At 34.9% G+C, this 21,300-nt stretch overlaps 1 protein-coding gene across 11 annotated transcripts in view; it reads right to left on the reverse strand.

Annotated features, from left to right (window-relative positions):
- The window catches only part of NBEA (neurobeachin), a 518,392-nt gene that overhangs the window by 427,601 nt on the left and 69,491 nt on the right, over nucleotides 1-21,300 (reverse strand). For all 11 annotated transcript variants that reach the window (XM_080568262.1, XM_080568264.1, XM_080568263.1 and 8 more), the window contains exon 2: nucleotides 2,849-3,080. In XM_080568262.1, coding sequence (XP_080424388.1) covers nucleotides 2,849-3,080 — 232 coding nt within the window. The remainder of the gene's footprint in view (nucleotides 1-2,848; nucleotides 3,081-21,300) is intronic.

The following is a 21,300-nucleotide window of genomic DNA, read 5'->3' on the forward strand; positions in this document are numbered from 1 at the left end:
GGTTTAATAACTGCCAGCCATGAAATTGTGAATTTTAACTCTGTTTGTGAAGTAGATCAATTGCTATGGGCTGGCAACAGAGAATGTGAGAATTTTGAAGCTTTTCTTATGGATCCAGTTGGAAGAGAAATGCTTGTTAACAGTCTGTTAATGGCAGAACAGTCCAAAACTAATATTTTTGCTTAGAAATTAGGAACTGTTTCAACACTTAAGAATTCGATTCCAGAAATTTCAGAACAATTACCTACAGCATCACAACAGAACTGCAGCAAATAAAATGGGGCTCAGGGGAGACACATCCATTCAGTATGGGTTAGGGTTACATTCACCGTTCAGACTGCTCTGAAGTTACTAGAGATGTGTTATCTCAAGGAATCTCACTGAGCAGATCTGCATCACTTCTCATCAAAGAGAATTAAATGAAGGAACAGTAAAAACTGAATCCCTCATGGAAAATCTTGTGCAGCTGTTAATAAAAATGTCTGCCAATCACCTATGTGAATATTTCAGTAATCTTTTTGCCTTAACCATTCATAAAATGCCTGATCATCTCATATCTTAGTATAACAGATTATCACAGTATCAAGATGACTTGTGGTGGATAATGCTTCTGGAAAACAAACTGGAATACACGTGGCAATAATCTCATTTGGATTGCAACCAACAGTCAAGGTGATTAAACTTTTATTCTTGACCACAAAATCTGCAAAATCTCAAGAAGTGGGATATTTAAAGTGCTGAGAAGCTTCATGATCTGATAGTTTTCATCTGAACAGACAGACAAGTTTTTCTCACTGAAAAAGATTGAGTACATTTTGATTTGCTGTTCTCTTACTTTCATAAACAGAGGAAGTTAGCTTCAGATTTAGACTGGTCCTAAAAGACTGCTGTCATAACATAACAGAGGTTATACTTGTCTCTTCTGTTTAAACCTTATTTAGGTTTAATCACAACATTCCAGGAAGAAACAGGTGAGATGACCTAAAACCAAACAAACAATCCCTCAAAACATATAAACAAACAAAATCAGGTAGCCTCTGCCTTTTGCAGATGATAAGTCAGTTGCAAACATTAGGATTTTTGGTACTAACCTCTTAGGAGGAAGCACTAACACAGCTCTTGTTCAAAACAGCCTCTCTGAATGTTCAAAATCATTTTGCCACAAAATTTCGTACTTTATCCTTAGGCTTTGGAAAGTTCATAGAAACACTTGGGGCAAAACAGTTCTACGATCATCTACAGTCAGTCATTACTTCATCACGTACATATCAGATTAAGGAACAAAAATAATGCAAAAATAGTTACTGATTTCTTCATCAAGTGCCTACTACTTATTATTGACTAGTTATTAGATGACCATATCCCTCTCTTCTCACAGAGGCCACCCCTGCAGCCTCCCTGCTACCAAGGCCTAGACACATTAATCCAATACATTAGGGTACCTCAAAATGAAGAAATTTTAATTAGTATGATTACTGATTTTTATGAGTAAAATCTTGATAAACTTCAAAATAGTAAGTCTGTTTTCACCAACTAATGTCATATTTAACTTGATATAAACAATATCTTTTCCTTACTTTCTGTTATCTTACTATTCTGACATATTTACCAGTCCTGGAAACAAAATGTACTTGGTGAAAATCATTAGTTTGTGAATCTATTGATCTGTTATACGCTATTCTGAATCTCACAGTAGAATATTGAACATTACACTTCTGGTTTTAGCATTTGCACATACATTTTTAATGACTGAGTTGCTCACTAACACCTTGAAATACAGAATTTACAGCTTTTTCAAATACTTAATACTACATACACCTTTATACTGAAAAAAGCCAAAGATAAAAACATTCTTGAATAATTCATATTTCATGCTGCTGTTATCCTCTTCTTGTTTCTGGTCTGAAATCCTCGCTGGTTTATTGTTCCACAAAGCCTATATATCTGCCAGGAATCAGATCATTACCTAAAGTCTTAAGAGTTAGAATTATGGAAGACAAACCTCTTCAATCTTTCAAAAGTGCCTCACAATTTAAGTATCCTAGAAGTCCCCAACTACATAAAGATGAAGAATTACCTTCACACTTAGCTGAAAGAAAATGCTTAAGTTTCTCCTCAGTAAAAATAAGGAGTAGATAAGTAAGCACATGTAGCTCTTAGCTGTCATATTTAAACTTGACAACCAAACCTGCTTTTCTAACCAAATCATTCAGGATTATAATCCATACCCTATTACTGAGCAGATGTAGTATGGAATGACAAACTCCTTCAAAAGTAGTTTGGAAACCTTAGCTGTACAAGAACTACATCAGATATTTTCAGTGAGCAAAGAATGCTATATTTTCTACTGTAAAAAAAATTCAGGCCATTAAAACTCACAAGTACAAACAACAGAGACGTTATAGGAAGCACAGCTATACATTATTAAATGATGTACAGAAATAAACTGTTTAATATAATCCAAATATCCAGCATTCAAATATATGAATAATTTCTGACATGCTGTCAGATGTGGCTCATATTTAAAGCAGGTCATAACAATATTTCAAATATCATAATAATAATTCGAAATGATCAATGCATTTCAAAACTAATATGTTACCTTGAACGGTAACAAGCCTAAACAGGTTGACAATTAGTTTAGACAGTTATCTACATATATTTTAAACTAACAATGCCTTTTCTTTCTTTCATTTTTTCTAAAACTGATAAAAATTCTGAACTCGATACCAGTACTAACCAAAATATTACTTTAAGTGAAAAACAAATTATCCCCAAACCCCCCATAATCACAATAATTTGACAGTTCAGCAATATAAGAATTATTTTATCAGTTGGTAATTTATACCTGCAATCATGTCGTCCACAGTACTCATCTTCAGCAGTACTTGTTCAATTAAGCCAACTTCCGTGCTAGTCTGTAAATTACGGACACTTTTACGTAGAATTGCTGTGAACATACTCCAGATTTCAGCTTGGCATGTTACATCACAGTGCTCCAAAAGCTCTGACATGCATGTAATGCTCTCTGCATCTTGGATTATAAAGTTCATCTCCAGATCAAATTCACCACCAACCAGCTACAAAAGAAAACAAGAACAACATTACAACATGAAATACATAGCTTAGTGGCTTTCATACCTGTACTGTGATCAACACATAATATTTTTGTATGGTGAGGGAGGTAGTTTTGACAAAGAAACTCACAGTTATGATCAGCTGTGAGTTTGATTAGTTAGATGTCACAGCAGACTGATAATCATGCTATGCAGAACATACCTTGTACAAAATATACCCACTACTAGCATAAAATATTACCTTCAATTTTGTCACAGTGCTGAATACAACACTTTCACAAAATAAAGTCAAAAGATATTTGAAATACTCCTTACTGTAAAGTAACTGAAATGGTAGCCTGGCCCAAATTGATGTAGTGGAGAAGCTGCAGAAACTGAAAACCTAAAAAGTAACTGAAGCTTTCCCACATTTGTCGGAAGAGAAATTTACCTACAAAAAGACACTGAAAATAACTTAGCTATATTTCCTCTTGATATAACACAACGCTTGACCTTGCATGTTTTCAAGAATTTTACTGCCCTTCCCTCTATACCACCCAAACCTCTGTGCAGTCATCTGCAGAATAAGAATCAGTGAACTGCACTGGACCAAATGAACCATGGAAAATGTGCTAATTATACCACAGGACAATTCATCATGTGGCCATGTAAACCTGCTGCTGGTGCAGGGAGAAACAGCACTGGGAGAGGAACAAGCACTCAGATGAAGAGCGATTTAACAGCAGTACTGATAAAACTTCAGCCTGATTCCTATCTACCTGGCTATGTGCCAAATGCTATCTAATGCCCTGAATTCCAACTAAATGGCACAACTAGTGGGCACATTTTAGGAGGAAAAAAAAGGTGTAAGTAAAAATTTGCAAAAAACAAGTCAAGACTAAGACTATCTTAAAGCAACTGAACTCACCATGTCACCATTTCCAATCAAATAGCCACTTGTGTAATTTTAAGAACATTAACTGAAAATCTCACTGAACAGTATATAAAACTTAGCTTAAAAATAAGCTAAGTTTACCCTTTAATGGCAGAAATACCTTTCGGTTTTGAAGGAAAAAAATCCTACTTTATCCTAGTAGGATTGTTGAATTCTGAAAGTACCAATATTAAATTTCAATAACTAGAAATATATTACCTAATTCAGAAGACAAAAGAACAAAAATTAATTCTAGAATAATTTTAAGACAATCTTTTCTGTTTGTTCCAGATAGATATATAATTGAAATTGCAGTAATATTTTAAATTAAAGACATTCAATGAACTCAAGTGCATAATTTCAGTGGTGATTTTTAATACAAGGCTATTTCATAGCTCATTTAAAAGAAGGTTGCATATTGCTTTCAAATTAAACTCCAAATAAGAAGCAATATGAAATAATATGCAAACCTTTTTTTTTTTAATAGATAAACCTATCCAAATGCTCAGCCTTACTTCAGTTCCAATCTTTAGAAAATTAATACAACTAAGCAAGGATTAGCTTTGGCTTCTACCCTCAATTTATACCTTTCATCCACGTACAAATTACTTTTTCTCTATTAATTAATTACTAATAAACAATTTATAGTTTTCTAACATAAAAGCTTCCAATATATTAAATATATAAACTGACTACCTCCTCGGTACCCCCTGAGATTATATTTAATTACATTCTAATAAAACTATTATCCTAATTATGATTAGTATTTTAGTTTAAAAATTGTGATTGCATATCATATATTCAGTAAACATATAATGTGTACCAAAGGCAATCAAACTGTCAAAATTAAGAGTACAGTATTTCTATGGTCATTTACTTAGAAAAACACCATACTTAAAAAAATAATGAAAAATAGGTGCAGTTTCTATTTCTAAAAAGAGCACTAACTGTCAAAAACTTCAACAGCAATCAGTGTTGCTTTCTCAGATAACTTCAATTCTCTATTCACTTGGACAATCCTCAGAGATTATTTTAAAAACACACATAGGTACAGCAGGCACTTGTAGAAGACATTCAATTAAAGATGCCTATCCTAAGGTGAAATGATGCACCTTATAGAACTGTCGTTTTCTTCCCATTTCTTTCTATGCAGGAAATCTAGGATGAACAAATTTTATTTGGGAGGCACTCTAAAGCCATCTGAACCCAGACCTTGGCAACCTGCGGCCCCATTTGAGCAGGGGCATTGGACCAGGTGACCTCCATAGGTCCCTTCCAACCTCAACTATTCTATAATTCTATTTAGATACACAACTTTCAGATACCTAACATAGGCAAGATGAATCCCACTCTTTGTTTTTGAGAACATAGATCTAAAAGCAACGAAAGAATAGCAATATCTCTATCAGATTGCAGAGGTTCAGTATAGACTAATCTCATTTTCCTCATACACTGTCTATCATAAACTAACACGGCATGGGCAAAACTGACTAAAATAATTCACAAAAGACTAAAATCCTAAGCACAAATAAAGGCTGGGTGGAGAATGCATTGAGAGCAGTCCTGAGGAGAATTACTTGGGGGTGTTGGTTGATGAGAAGCTCAACGTGAGCCAGCACTGTGCGCTTGCAACACAGAAAGCCACCCGTGTCCTGAGCTGCATCAAAAGCAGCGTGGCCAGCAGGGTGAGGGAGAGGATTGTCCTGCTCTACTCTGCTCTCATGAGACCCCACATGGAGACCTGCATTCTGCTCTGGGGCTGCTAACATAAGAAGGATATTGACCTATTAAGGCAGGTCCAGAGGAGGGCCACGAGGATGAGCAGAGGGCTGGAGCATCTCTCCTATGAAGACAGGCTGAGGGAGCTGGGGTTCAACCTGCAGAGGAGAAGGCTTCAGGGAGACCTTATAGCGGCCTTCCAGTACCTAAAGGGGGCCTACAGGAAAGCTGGGGAGGGACTCTTTGTCAGGGAGTGGAGTGATAGAACAAGGAGTAACGGCTTTAAACTAAAAAGGATAGATTTAGATTAGATATTAGGAAGAAATTCTTCACTCAGAGGGTGGTGAGGCCCTGGCACAGGCTGCCCAGAGAAACTGTGGATGCCCCATCCCTGGAGGTGCTCAAGGCCAGGCTGGATGGGGCTTTGGGCAACCTGGTCTGGTGGGAGGTGTCCCTGTCTATGGCAGGGGGGTTGGAATTAGGTCATCTTTAAGGTCCCTCCCAACTCAAACTATGCTATAAATCTATTAAATGATTCAAACAGTATTTTCTTGCTAATGTAAATTAATATACTAATTTCTAAACTTTAAAACACTTAAATAGAGCTCAGTATCAATCTGAAGTGATGTATCAGTCTGAAGTATGTTGTCAGTTCTATTAAAAATAAGATGTCTATATTTAAAACAGAGAATCTGTATCAACAATACACTGAATGGTAAAATTGGTTTTATGGAAGATGTTCTACTGGACTACAGACTATCCAGTAAGTATTAAAATTGTTATACTTATCCATCTGCCAGCAATAGATTCATAGTCTATCAGTGACTGTTTATTTCACCACAAAGAACATTAAAATGTAATCATAGAATCATTAAGGTTGGAAAAGACCTCCAAGATCATCTGGTACAACCACCCCCCTACCACCAATATCACCCACTAAACCTGATTTGCCCCTAACAACAATATAAGCAAATTTAGACCACTAACAATGATCACAATTATTAAAATCAACCTCTTCAACAGCAGAAAAAAATAATAAACTTATGGAAAAAAAAATAGGAAGGGTATAGAGTAGTTGCTTTTCTTAAGTAAAATATTAAGTCTTCATGAACCAAATTTTAAGATGACACAGAAAATCTAAACCAAAATGAATTCTCAAAAATGCATCTCAAAATGCATTCTCAAAAAAAAGTCTATAAGTGCATTTTCCCAGCAAAGTAAGAAAATTCCCCAGGATAATAAGAAAAGAAGAGGAATTAACAATTATAACCTATCAGACTTTATCACATAGAGAAGTTATCAGTGGAGTACCACTGGAATAAAAGTTGGTAACAAGTGCTGGTACTAATGAAATGGCAAAGTTTGCTGAAGAGCCAAAAATCATTAAATGCAGTTTAAAGCCACCAACTCTTAAGAGCTGAAAAGATTTCTTATGATACCAAGTGGCCAGGCAATAACATATAGTTCAAAGAGTTCAAAGTTAGTAAATGCAAAGTAATACCACACTATTACAGTTTTACCTATATTTACAATATGACAAGCTCTCAAATTCACAATTATCGTCCATAAAACATCTCAGAGCCAGTATGGGTACAACTTTAAATAACTAGCTGACACTTAAAGTTGTCTGTGGTTAGCTGGGAAATGTCATAATGGGCTTGCAACTTCATAACTTGGGTACAATTCTGACTGCAATACCATATACAAAAAGTTAAATTGTCCTGCCATAAAGTAACCATTTTTAATATAACATGCAGCAGACTTCTGTACTAAGACAAATTTCATCTGGAGTACAATATGAACATAAGCAAATCCTTACAGTAGCTGGTATGTCATACCATAAATCAGTACTCTTCATACATCTTATAGATTAAATATAATATTTTTGTTATGTCATACATTCAGTCCTCCTTTGCATTCTTCAAGTGAACATCATACTCAGTAAAGACCATACTTCCACTGTGATTAAGTATCTTGAATTATTGCTTGTACTTTGTCAAGGTCGCATATCACTTTTAAACTACTCTGCATCTTTCACAGCAAAGTTGTAATAAATGAAGAAGCAAACTAATTTTCACACCACTGCTCCAAGTTAGATGAAAACGGCCAAAAACATAGCTCCTCCTGAAGAAGTATTGAACTGTCAGCTATAAGCAAATTAGGCTTTCTTCTCTATCCTGAGGCTGTTTACAGTGACAGGTTGAAACTCCTTGCAAATTGCTCCAAGAATCTTAACTTACATCACCATCCTCAAAGGCATTACTCAATCTCCATTCTCCTGAATATCACATCCATTCCTCAGTAAGCCTCTCCCATTCACTATGCTATACAATAGAATTGTTTCTTCATGGGCTTCTGCATCTATGCAGAATTTAAGATGGTCTTTTACACCTTTTTGGCCTAGAACAAATATTAAATATTCCCCCAAAGTATAGAAATTGACTACATATATCTGACAGTTGAATTCTAGATATAGAGCAAAATATGTGCTCCTGAACATCTAGGATTACATTTACACAGTTTTAAAAATCACAGTTCTTCAGAATCAGATTCTTCTGAAGAATGGGCTGAAACAAACAGATTGTAGATAGCTGCTAAACTAGAAAATTCCCCAAATGAATGAAAAAGAATAGGAAAGATGGCAGACAATCTCTGAAGAAACACACAAATGGAACATCAGGATGACCTGATACTGAATGAAAATTCAAAGCACAGGCCAGAACTAATTCTAACATGATTTCATTAAAAAAGAAAGAAACAAATAAAAACCCCTGAGGATACAAAGATTTTCAACACAATTTCATATGTGGTTAAAAAAAAAAAAAAAAAGGCAAATATAAGAATCCTAAGGATCTCATGTGATGTAAGAAAATATTTTAGAAGCATTTGGTATTGTTTCAGTTAAATTAAAAGCATGAGAACATTGTGCTAAAGAGATTGACTCAGTGCAAATATACAATAACAACAATAAACTGTCAAAATTTGACCTACAGAGAGATCAAATAAAACATTTTTCTTTGCACTTATTTTGATGTTAATACATAAAATACTTTTTTTCTCATAATAACCTATTTTTCTATGTTTTGCACTCAAATTTTGGAAGAAGTTTCATGGTACTTAAATAGAATATTTTTGTTACTTTTAACACTTTACACATGCTTCTCTCTATTCCTCCCTTTTTTCAGTCTTAAGAACCACTAACTTGCACAACTGAAACATACTTTTAGTTGTTAACACAATTTTCTGAACAGTTTTTGTTTTCCTCAAATGTCATATTAATTAAAAGGATGCATCCAAAAAGAAAAGGGTGTTATCTATAACCATCTAGGGCTTCTCATGTTGTATTTAACTTGTAAACACTTTTGGGCAGGCAAACATACTTTTTCATTTTCATGTTTATCCAGAACAAAGTGAAACTTGTTTGCAGTTATCAGCAGCAAAACTGCTCCCTAGCCCTGCTGGCCATGCTGCTTTTGATGCAGCCCAGGATACAGTTCGCTTCCTCGGCTGCAAACACACATTGCTGACTGATATTGAGCTTCTCATCCATCTCCCCCAGGTCCTTCTCCTCAGGTCTGATCTCAATCCATTCTCCGCTCAGCCTATATTTGTGCTTGGGATTGCCCTGGCCCAGGTGCAGGACCTTGCACTTGCCCTTGTTGAACTTCATGAGGTTCACACAGGTCCACTTGTAAAGCTTGTCCAGGTCCCTCTGGATGACACCCCTTCCCGCCAGCGTGTCAACTGCACCACTCTGCTTGGTGTCATCGGAAAACTTGCTGAGGTCTCTGCTCTCATGAGGCCTCACCCAGACCACTGTGTTCAGATCTGGGGCCCCCAACATAAGAAGTATGGGGACCTGTTAGACTGGATCCAGAGAAGGACCATGATCAGATCAGATCTGAGGGCTGGTGTACCTCTCCTGTGAAGAAAGGCTGAGGGAGTTAGGGCTGCTCAGCCTAGAGAAGAGAAGGCTCTGGGGAGACCTTATAGCAGCTTTCTAGTACATAAAGGGGGCCCTACAAGAAAGCAGAAGAGGTACTCTTTGTCAGGGAGTGATAGGAGAAGGGGTTATGGCTTTAAACTAAAAGAGGGTAGATTTAGATTAGATATAAGGAAGAAATTCTTTGCTCAGAGGATGGTGAGGCCCTGGCACAGGCTGCCCAGAGAAGCTGTGGATGCCCCATCCCTGGAGGTGCTCAAGGCCAGGCTGGATGGGGCTTCGGGCAACCTGGTCTGGTGGGAGGTGTCCCTGCCCACGGCAGGGGGTTGGAATCAGATGATCTTTAAGGTCCCTTCCAGCCCAAACTATTCAGTGACTCTATGAAAGTTCTAAGTATTAACATAGCCTTTTTTTCCCCACCTACATTAAGACAGAATTATACTTTATATATTAGTCTAGATCAAAGAAAATACATTAGAATTATACAAACAATCTTCTAATATTTAAATCTCTAAATTTGCTGATCAGTGTTGAAAGCAGTACATCTTCCTTGCTTCCTTCAAATTAGATTACTATGTTTATTTTAATAGAAATTAAGAATATAAATTCCAGAATACTAGGCAGCCAGTGCCATTGAAAAACTGCATTAGCACAATTATATAATTACTACAATTCTAGTAACATCCAGGTCAAATTTGCACCAAGGCATTTGATTCTTCCCTCTCCTAATTAACTACTGTCACACTTGCTCTGCATTTTCTAAAGCCAAGAATAATAAGGACATATTACAGACAACATGGCAACCATTCTCATTTATTTTGTACTAGTTTGTGAAAACCACTTTAGGTTTAAATATATACACATTTGATTAGGATAATCAGCCTTGCCTTGTGAGTACAGGAGGTAATCAGTTTGGAAACAAACTGTGAAACAAATTTATTAATTCTTTTCCTCTCCCTGATCTTCATATATCTTTTAAGCTTTGCAAAGCAGTTGACTGCTTTTGGCGTAGATTTCCATAGGGAAAAAGTCAGAAATAACCTGCTGGGATAGGAGCGGTAATCTCTTAAAATCCTAAATTAGTTCACTGTTATAAGGAGAAAACTAATAAACCTTTTATCCTTGCTAATAAAGGCCATCACATAACATTCCAGAATAGTGCTCGTTCAAACTGGAACATCATTTCTTCAAAAAAAACATTGCATTGACTTCATAATCACAAGTGAGAGTTCGAAATATGTGGAGTCAGGCAGCTACTGCTTCTTTTATTAAGATAGAGCTCCAGTTCTGGCATTCAGACACACTAGTCTGACAAAAGAGGTGGTGGACCCAGGCGAGAAAAAAAGTAAAATAAAATAAATCACAGCTATTATTTTCAGGTCATTAATTAAAACATTTAATTTCTAACCAATTAATTCAGAGTTTTTAGGAGGATTTTTTTCAACCACATAAACGATGATTTCTTCATGTAAAATTGTTCAGAATTCTAAATTAAATAAATGAAACTTTTCAGTGACCAATATGTGTGTTGATCACATGAATTTTTGTTAATCCAAACGTATCAACATGACTAAAGAGAAAACCACGAATAATAAACACTTAAAACTGATATCTTCCATAACTGGAGTATATACATATATATATACACACACACACATATTTTAAATGCTTATGAAATGTAGTTCTTTAGAAATCTGAATTACAGATACTTGTATTCAGGGTAATTTTCAAAATTCTCTTTACTGTCAATGGAAGGTAAAAGGTGCATCTGGACAGTGATTCATCTCACTGATTTTAGATACAACATTAGGATCAAATAATTCTTACCCTGGAAATGTAGTATTTTTCACCAACTATAAAAGGAGAGCTAGTCCAGACAGACACATCTAATGTTATGTCAGATTAATCTCACACAGTGTGCTCACAGTATGGTTTATAACCAAATGACAGCACTAGAGAGATTGATTCTCACGTGAATCACTAAAACAGCATGTCTTTCTCCACATTACCGTACCCTTTTTAAAGGGACCTTCATTCATTTTAGCTTCAAAAATATGTTTATCTTGAGTAATATATAGTATGTACACAGCAGTGTGCCACTAAATGCATACTACCTGGTAAGTTTATTGACAATTTTAAAGTATCCTGAGAAAAAATAAATATTTCAAAGTGTCCTTTATACCTACAGAGAAAGTGTGAATGAAGTAACGCATTCAGCATCACTTTTGTCACTTCCAGGCTTGAGCATGTCATTATACAAGCTGAATACTATTCTACTGAAAGAGGGGGGGTCTCCTGGGTCCGGCTGGGATGGAGTTAATATTCTTCATGGCAGCCCACATGGTGCTGATTTGGATTTGTGACTAAAACAGTGCTGATAATGCACTGATGTTTTAGGTATTGCCAAGATGAGCTTGCATGGAGTCAAGGCCCTCCCTGTTTCACACTGTCCCCCCTTCAAGTAGGCTGGGGGTGAGCAAGATGCTGGGAGGGCACACAGCCAGGATGACAGCTGACCCCAAATGACCAAAGGGATATTCCATACTATATCATGTCATGCCTAGAAATAAAACATAGGGGTGTTCTGATTCTCTCACCCATTGCACTGGTGAAGGTGTGGGGTGGGGTGAGTGAGCAGCTAGTTGCGGGGGGTCAACCCATCACAATTTTAAAACTTTTGGCCTCTGCTCTCAAATTTACTTCACACAGAGAACTTTACCCACTGATCAGCACTGCTCAGTTCAGTTAACTCTAATGAATCTTGTGTAAGTGTCCTTAACACACTACTGACGGAAAAACTGTAAATTACACAGTATCAAACCATAATCTAATATGGCATGAATAGTCTTTGATGAAGACTATAAGTCTAGCTAACCTTCAGTATGGCCTGAAGAATTCTTCCAGAAACAAAATACTTCAAAGTTCATATGAGAGCATCAAAAAACGGAATTTGCTGAACATCATATCAAGCATTTTTATTCCCCATTTCAACTCCCTCAGCCTGTCTTCGCAGGAGAGGTGCTCCAGCCCTTTTATCTGCTTATGGCCCCCCTCTGGACCCACTCCAACAGGTCCCTGTCCTCCTTGTGCTGGGGGCCCCAGAACTGAACATAGCACTCCAGGTGGGGTCTCAGGAGAGCAGAGCAGAGGGAAAGAGTAACATCCCTCGCCCTGCTGGCCATGCTGCTTTTGATGCAGCCCAGGATACAGTTGGCTTTTTGGGCTGCAAGTAAACACTTTTTACTAATGTGGAGCTTTTTATCCACCAGTAGCCCCAAGTCCTTCTCCAAAGGGCTGCTTTCTTTTTATAAGCCCTGCAAAATAGTGGTTGCCAATGCTTAACTAAGTGGTTGTCAATGCTTTAGTAATAGAAATGTTAACAATACGTCAGTTCAGCAACTTGTCCCAGACACACACTCTTAAAGGAACTGTCCATAATGAACAAAGGTTTCTGTGTATTTAAACTGAGTTGCTTGTGCTGCGAGATATTATTCCAGACTCTCTTCATCCATTCTTAGTATCAAAATTATAAGCTGCTTTGGTGCAAGAAAGGGAAAATATCAAAAATTGTTGTGCTGCTCAGAAAAGCTGCCCCCTGTACTTCTGATTAGTATCCGTTTTTGTTTTTATCATGATGAGGGGTTGAAATTTTTTTGGTTGAAACTTCACCAGAAAGAAGAAACCCTAATGGATTGAAATGACAGTCTATTATTTATTTTAAAAAGATCACAATGTCAAGGCATGGTTTAAACTATTTGTTATAGTAGGAATGCTGGAGCAATGTACTGAAGTACATTCAAATTGGCAACATATACTGTGTTACAGTTATTTTTTCAGGTCATAAATATAAAATAGCAATTTAATAAATAAAATATAATCATGTTGCAATAGAAAAAAAGTCATTTTTGACTGGCTTTTCTGAAGGACACACAGATCTATAAGTCAAATAAGAGAAAAACATTCCAGAGAGGTATGTTGAGAACACTTTAAGATTAGAATTATGGGTACACTGCTATACAATATTCTGTGTAATACAAGTGGGCAATCAACCAAAGCATCCAAAACAATGGTAGGTCAACTGCAGTCAAGCACACACATGATTTACAGATACAAGCATCAATTATGCTTACATATGTTGCAAGTCTACATAACTTACAGACAGGGTCAACAGTTTGGCTTACTCATTTGCTAAAAGACAATTTCAACTCTCTCCCTTTCCTGCTTTTTGTCAGCACATACCTCACAAAACCAGATCTTTCCTAAGTACCACTGAGGCTTAAAGAGGAAAACAAACCAAATAAACCACTAACAACAACAACAACAAAAAAGAGGACAACAGTTCTCCAGCAGATCACAGAACTTTAAAGAATGCTTGACTTTGATATGGGACAGAAATTAGTCTGATAAAGTTCAAATGTCTGGCCTCATAAAAGTTTCCTTAGCACAAGACTGCAACTCCTTGAAAGTCCTATCTTAGACGCGAGCAATGCAAAATGAGAGAGTTTAAGGTCCTGTGACACATGACAAATTTTACCCACTTAAAGAAAGTTGGAACAGGAAACCAGTGGATTGTGGCAGAAATCAGGACTGACCAAGATATTTTACATACAAATACCTAACCTAAAACACCGAAAAACTTCAGTTTTTACTGAAGTCATCCTCCTGGTCTAGTGTTCCTGTGTCAGCAGGAAAAGACTCTTTTCCCATTTATTTTACCAATCTGCAACAGATATTTTTGGGCCATAGCAGAATACACGCTGTTAGTTCAAGACACTGAATCTGAACACTGAAAGACTAGAGAAACAGAACTTATAGTTTTATTTCAGGAAAATAAAATCAAAACTATTCACAAGCAAAAGCTATGAAAGCAAAAAGTCAGAATGTATTTTTATGGACTGTAAAAATGCTGATACTTTAAACATAGCTTAAAGAGCACATAACACAGTACTACTAAGCAAATATTCCTAGTTCAAAAATCATAAACCTCTTTTTGTTTAAATAGTCTAGTAACATCCATGTTGCAGTACATGGTTCCCTGCCCCCACCCCGGCATAATAACATTTGTTATTATTTGGGTGTATTTGTCAGCTGTTAAAAAATAATAATTCTGTGACTGGAAAAAAATGTAACATTACAATTAATTGAATTTTTGTCTTGGAAATGGTAGATTTTGTTTCAGAACGCTGTGGGATGGTTCCCAGCCACATCAAGGGCATACAACTTAAAGATTGCAAGGGAAAAATGTGATAAAGGAAGCTAACAATGTGGATTATGGTTTATATTGTAGCAACACACCTTGACTAATATCATAAAAATAGCCACCTACCACCAGGACAAAGGCCTATGTAGCTCAATATATTCTTCTAAATAGCCACCATATATACTATATATATGTTTATTATTTTGAAGCACCTTTTACCACTACAGTACCAGCAAAACTGCATTTTTTTTCCTTCCAGATCATGTCTCAGAGACATGTTAATAATTGTCTTCTTCCATTGTACAATTAAGCAGTCAGCCTTTGGCTGGTAAACCCAAAAGGAAGAGCCTGCAGGCTCTCTTACAGTCTCGTCCTTTCCCATGAGGTAATCAGAGATGCAAAGCAGATGCTCTCTGTTGGCACTAGCTGCATTTTCCTCACTATTAAGGAGCCCTTCTGCATACCCTTTCCCATTAGCACCTCTTCTGCAAGTTCCTAGCTGGTTCCACCCACGGCCTCACTTTTTGGCCCTACAGTCCTTGCAAACTTATACAGTATAACTTTTATTTTCACTACAAAGCACATCTTTACCCAATATATTTTAACAGGATTGACACAGCATTGATGTCCTGCATCCTTCCCAAAAACCCATGGAGAAAAATATTTCTCTAATTACCTGTTCTTTCATACTAAGTGAAATTTGGTTACCTGAGATATTCAGCAACTAACCAAAAATAAATCTATTTTTTGTCTAAAGGACATGAATACTTGAACCTAGAGAAGTTTAGCCTAGGTAGTTTTCCTATTGCAAACAGTTTTCTATTAAAACAATCAATACATGCAATTCATTTACCTTGCTAAATATCATCTCCTATTAACCCAGTTTCCTTTGTATATATACCCTTGCACCTGCATTTGGTAAGAACTGGAATTATTTACATTCCTCTCATTAAGATTAAGCTATCTATTACCTATTATAAAATTAAATCATCCATTATTAAATAGTGCTCTCTCATGTCCATCTTTTTCTTAGATTTTCATTTATTTAGGATGTTTAATTGCCTTTATTTAGGACTGAAACATTTCCCTCCTGTCATAAAATGCTCTAAGATTCCAGAAAAACTAAGAACTATAAGTCATGGCTATGCAATATTTAAAAGTAGAACAATTCTGATTAATTTAGTTATAATAGTGCCATTTCCCGATTAGTACACAAAGGTGTCAAAAGTATCCTGTTTACATGAATGGTTAATGATAGAGTAATAGCCCAGGAGAACCACCGTGCTGGGGATACATGATCTAAAACAGTGAAGCGAGAAGTGCACAATAGCGATCTTACAGTCTATATGAAAATATTGCTAAAATGTAGGAAGTTCATGAGAACAACAACAAAAATGTGATTAATTCTCAACACCCTGCTGACTGCTTACATCAATAATTTTGAGATATCTCATAACACTTTCCATGTCAATATTTTGAAACTTTCCAATAGTAACACTCATGATCAGTTTATGATGTTTTACATTTGATTTCAACATGTTCATTTTCAACAATTCTCCATTTTTAATTATATACCAAAAGCATTAACCACTTACTATACAGTCTTTTGTTCCAGAAGTTAACCTTGGTATTGATACAGCATGAGAGAAAACAAACCAGTATTTAAGCACAATGAAGAACCCTAGCTCATTTCCTTACAACTATTTTTTGGACAACAAAACAAGTGTTGGACATGTGTTCCATGTCACATGTGGACATGTGTTCCAAGTCGTTCCAGTCAACAGTAAATAAGGAAATCCCAGTCAGTGTTCCTTCTAATTAAAAGATGATATATAAATTCCAGCAAATAATAATAAAAACTATAATCTATAATTGAGTTTAAACTTATTCATGGAGCTTGAACAAAGGATTCCTGTAGAATCTAGATAATTCTTGTTATGACTGAAATGCCTTTTGACTATATTTTACAAATAATCATAAAATCAAATATATAAACAAACATGGTTTTACCTCAAAGTTTACTTTGTTTCCTTGATAAGTGCATTTTGTCATAGTTCAATTTAATTTACAGCTAACAATACACTTCTAAATGTAATTAGTCAGTAAAAAAGCTTTAATAATTTCTCAGTAAATGCAATCATTTATGCATTTACAACGCTGTTTAATATGTGATAAAATACAGAGGGTTGCCATCAAAATAAACATGCAAATGAACTATAAGGTGTCATTTTCCCATGGTTGGGAAAATTAACAGCAAGACTCAATATCGATGACCATATAACTCCTGCGGCTTCTCAATTTTGCTAGCATGAAACTTGTTCCATAATAAATAACAACAATAATAAATACAAAAATACATAAAAAATAAATACAAAAATCTAAATTTTCTAGCAAAGCCAGTCCATGCTATTTTATTTTTTTATTTCTTATTTTAGAAAATCAAGAGAAGGTATATAATTTGTCACATTTTCCTTGTCCTTAAAAGTGAGTGAGATACTGTTAAAAGATAGGTATAGTGCTTTAAAAACTCTCTTAAGCCACTCTTCCCTAAGCCTTTTTTTTTTTTTAAAAAAAAAGTCCTTATAGGAAACCCCCACTGGTTACAAGGGCAATCGCAAATTTTAAGACAAAGATTTTTTCAAAACAGATTTGTCTACATTGGTCCCTTTCTCTTTCTCTAAATAATTCACAATGATAATTGTTTTGACTGGTCTTCCACATGATTTTAATTGTCATTAATATCTAAGACTTTTTTTTCTGTAAGGATAAAACCTAAAACCACAACCACTTAAGAAGGCACAAAAGAGACTGTGATGACAATTGTTTCGCAAAGGCAGAATTGCACCCTAATTGCTTTTTTATTACTATTATTCTCATTAGTATTATTACGAATTTTATTCAGTAGAATCTTTTCTTTAACTGGCAGAAGAAAAGGCCAAGTTTTTGTTGAGAGGAAAGGCCAGAATTATGCCACAAAATAGGAGAGGTCAATTATGCAACTCTAACCATGAAAGTTAATTTTAAGGATGAAATTAAAAGAAGATAAATAAGCATAAGAAACAACTTGTCAGCGGTCAGAATGTTTCCCTTTCATGAGAAGTTTTGTAATTGTTCAGCTTTTCCAAGCTGAACACCATTTAATGTACATGTGCCCATACTTTTCACCTTTTCACATGATCTAGACGAAATTAGGGTTAGGAACAATTATGCAACTAGAACCAAGTTGAGAGTGAAAAAAATGATTTATTCTAATACTGAATGTATGTGGCTTTGCTCTGTTCTGGATATTTAAAGTCATGACATTACCTTGCTACACAAGTGTTGCAGCACTTGAAAAAATAAATACCCACCTTTTTAAAGATGAAACCCATAAGGAAATGAAATCAAATTATTTCAGTAGGAAGTCCAAGTAAAGAGAACAAGGTTATCTCAATATTGCACTAGCTCTCTCATTTGTATTTGCCTGGTGTTACTATTCGAACTACTGTTCAGGAAAATAAGACCAGTAAAAAGGTCTACTTAGCCCATTTAAGCAGCAAAACATCAAATATCTTCAAATAAGAACAGGATAAGCATATACTGAATTTTCTCCATTACAGAGCCCCAGATTCACACTACTTGTGAATTGGGAGTTTCCTGATGCAGAATTAAAGAGTTTGTTTCAATAAGTTGATGGATTTCCTTCCATGATCTTCCCTGATTAATTTTTGAACTCTCATCTTTTTGGACCTTTAACATCCTATAGCAATGAGTCCCACTGTTTCTTGGTGTACTGTGCAAGAATATTGTTATACATCTATTATATGTGTGTGTGTATATATACACATATATATATATACGTATATGACTTCATTTCAGCCCTCTACTTCTTGCATTTTGAAAAATAAAGAACAAATGCTTTCTGTCACATTCTCCATTTAACTCACCTTTATCTTAAATAAACTTGGTCATCTCTTTTCCATGCTGAAACTTCCTACTTTGTTAAAAATGCTCTTCATCTGAAATTCATATTTAATCATGCCTTCTTATCCTATTATTTTTTGCTACTTCAAATATATACTTTTGAAAAGAGAAGTTACGAAGAATTTTATACAACACTGAATATATGGATAAAACATGGGTTTATACAATGGCATAAAAATGCTTTGTTTTACTCTTTCTTGACAACACATTAGTTTTCCTTAGTTGGTTTATTTAAAAATAATAATAAAAAGCTACGTAGTAAAATCACTATTTAACAGGCAATGTAGCTTTGAGCTTGACATGTCTTCCATGTTTTGATACTATACTTATTAATAATTTAATCAAATAATACAGGCTGAAACTTGGAGGTAATACCTAAGGAGGCACTCTTATGATATCTCCAAGACTCAGACCCAGATTCTGAAAATGATATTCCTATGGTCTGAATTTCAAACACTCCATCTGAAAAACTAATTAAACAGCTCCACGTGTACTAAGCATTCTTTTTATGGCACTATCTTTCCAAGCAAAGGAGAGATCACATATGATCTGATTTGATTATAAGACAACTATATCTGAACCGTCAATAATCACAAGGATAGGTGTTGTACAATGGAGGAAAGTCAAGTGTTCTTCATTATATTAAAACAAATTTCTTGGAAATATGTACAATTATTTCTTTAGCATTATGCTTAGCTGATATTTACATAACTTTAATATAATTTCAAATCACATTATCTATGGATCATGGTATTCCTCTGGAGTAAAAATAAATAAATAAATAAATAAACATTTATCAAGTACAAATCTGTGCTTTTCTCCATACTGAAATAACTTTATACCTCTACTCTGGAAGAAATAAATTCCTAACTTATTAGTAAGAACAGTTTTACTGACTCAAAAAAAAAGGGGGGGGGGGGTGGCAAAGCTGTAAGGAAAGTTTTTTTTAAAAAATAGAATTAGAACCCATTTTAATTATACTTCTCCTATGTTGCCATCTCTTATTAATGAATACTTTGGCTCTAAAATAATCATACTTTTCATCTAAAGTGATTAGGTTTGGAGATGCCTAACTTACATTCCTCGATCAAATTTTAGAAGAAATTAGATTTCACAGGAGTTTAATACATCTTTATTAAAAAGACAAAAAAAAATCTATTCACCTAACTGAAATGAGAAAGTAAAACAACAGAATTAGAAATGATTCTAAAGGTAGTACTTACACCTGATATTTTAAAGTTTTTGCATTATATTAAAAGCCCTTACACATCTTTTGTTTTGTGGGAAAAGTATACTAAGCAGTAAAAAAGCAAAGGAAGGGACTTTAAACAATGCCTATTCAAAAGGTTGGATTCAGTTAGTTTTCTTCGCCTTTCCACTTCTTACACAATTTAGCAAGAGTAACAAAATATAAAAAAGAACTGTAACTATAGTTAGCTGTAGCTAATCTAAGCAGAGTATTAAATACAAAATATATCTAACATTGTAAAACAGGCAACTATCAAAAGCACTTTTCAGAACTCATTGCAAAGTATTCTAAATGTCTCAAGTTGAGTCCTGAATATGTGAAATGTTAAAGAGCAATAGCAATATTTAACGACAAGCAACCTAAAGTTATACTTATTGTTATTTAGCGATTTTACCTTTTGAAATGCATTATTTGTTTTATATTAATTCATGAAGTTTCACAAACATTGTCAAGAACATTTGTTTTAGTTCATCATGATTAACACTGAGTATGTTTTTCCCCTTTTTGCCTGTGTGAAACTGTACTCTGTTTAGGCGAAAATGGTACTCCACAGGAAATGGAATAGTTATATAAATGGAAAAAGAAGATATATATATATATATATATATAAAGAATAATAATCTGTAAAAGCTCCTTCGAAGTGAGGTCTTCAGTAACCACTCCCAACTGGCAAAATAGAAAATGTCTTTGGTTTCTCTTTTATCAAATGGATAATAATGAGAAGCACATTGCCAAGTTAAAAAATAATTCACCATATGTATAAACAGATGAGAACAACTTTGCAAGAACATACTCTTTAAAATAAGTGTGCGATCTTGATCAAAATTTAGTGTTTTCTCTTTCCAGTACTACTACAAATTTTATTACACAGCAAATCTTCTTATATTCTTGACTTACTGAATACATGCAATAAGCACGATTTTATTGTGCAAATAAACTATTTCACTAGTTAATGAAACATTTAATTATTCCATTAGTTCTACTTGGGTTATTTCAATTTAAATACATAGTCAGGGGCTTATCTCCTCAAAAAATTCACATATAAATCCTATCCATAACAGAAGTTACAGAAATACATAAAGAGGAGGGGAAAAAAAATCCTTTTACAGCCATGTTGATAGCAGTATCAGAGTTATGAACTCCAGTAGCCAGATTTTTTTTATTATTATTATTTTTTTATTTATAAGCAGTGGATTGCTTCATTCTGATTCTGAACATCTAAATTACAAATCAATT

This window comes from Anser brachyrhynchus, assembly GCF_964034855.1.
Source record: "Anser brachyrhynchus genome assembly, chromosome: 1".
Lineage (NCBI taxonomy): Eukaryota > Metazoa > Chordata > Aves > Anseriformes > Anatidae > Anser > Anser brachyrhynchus.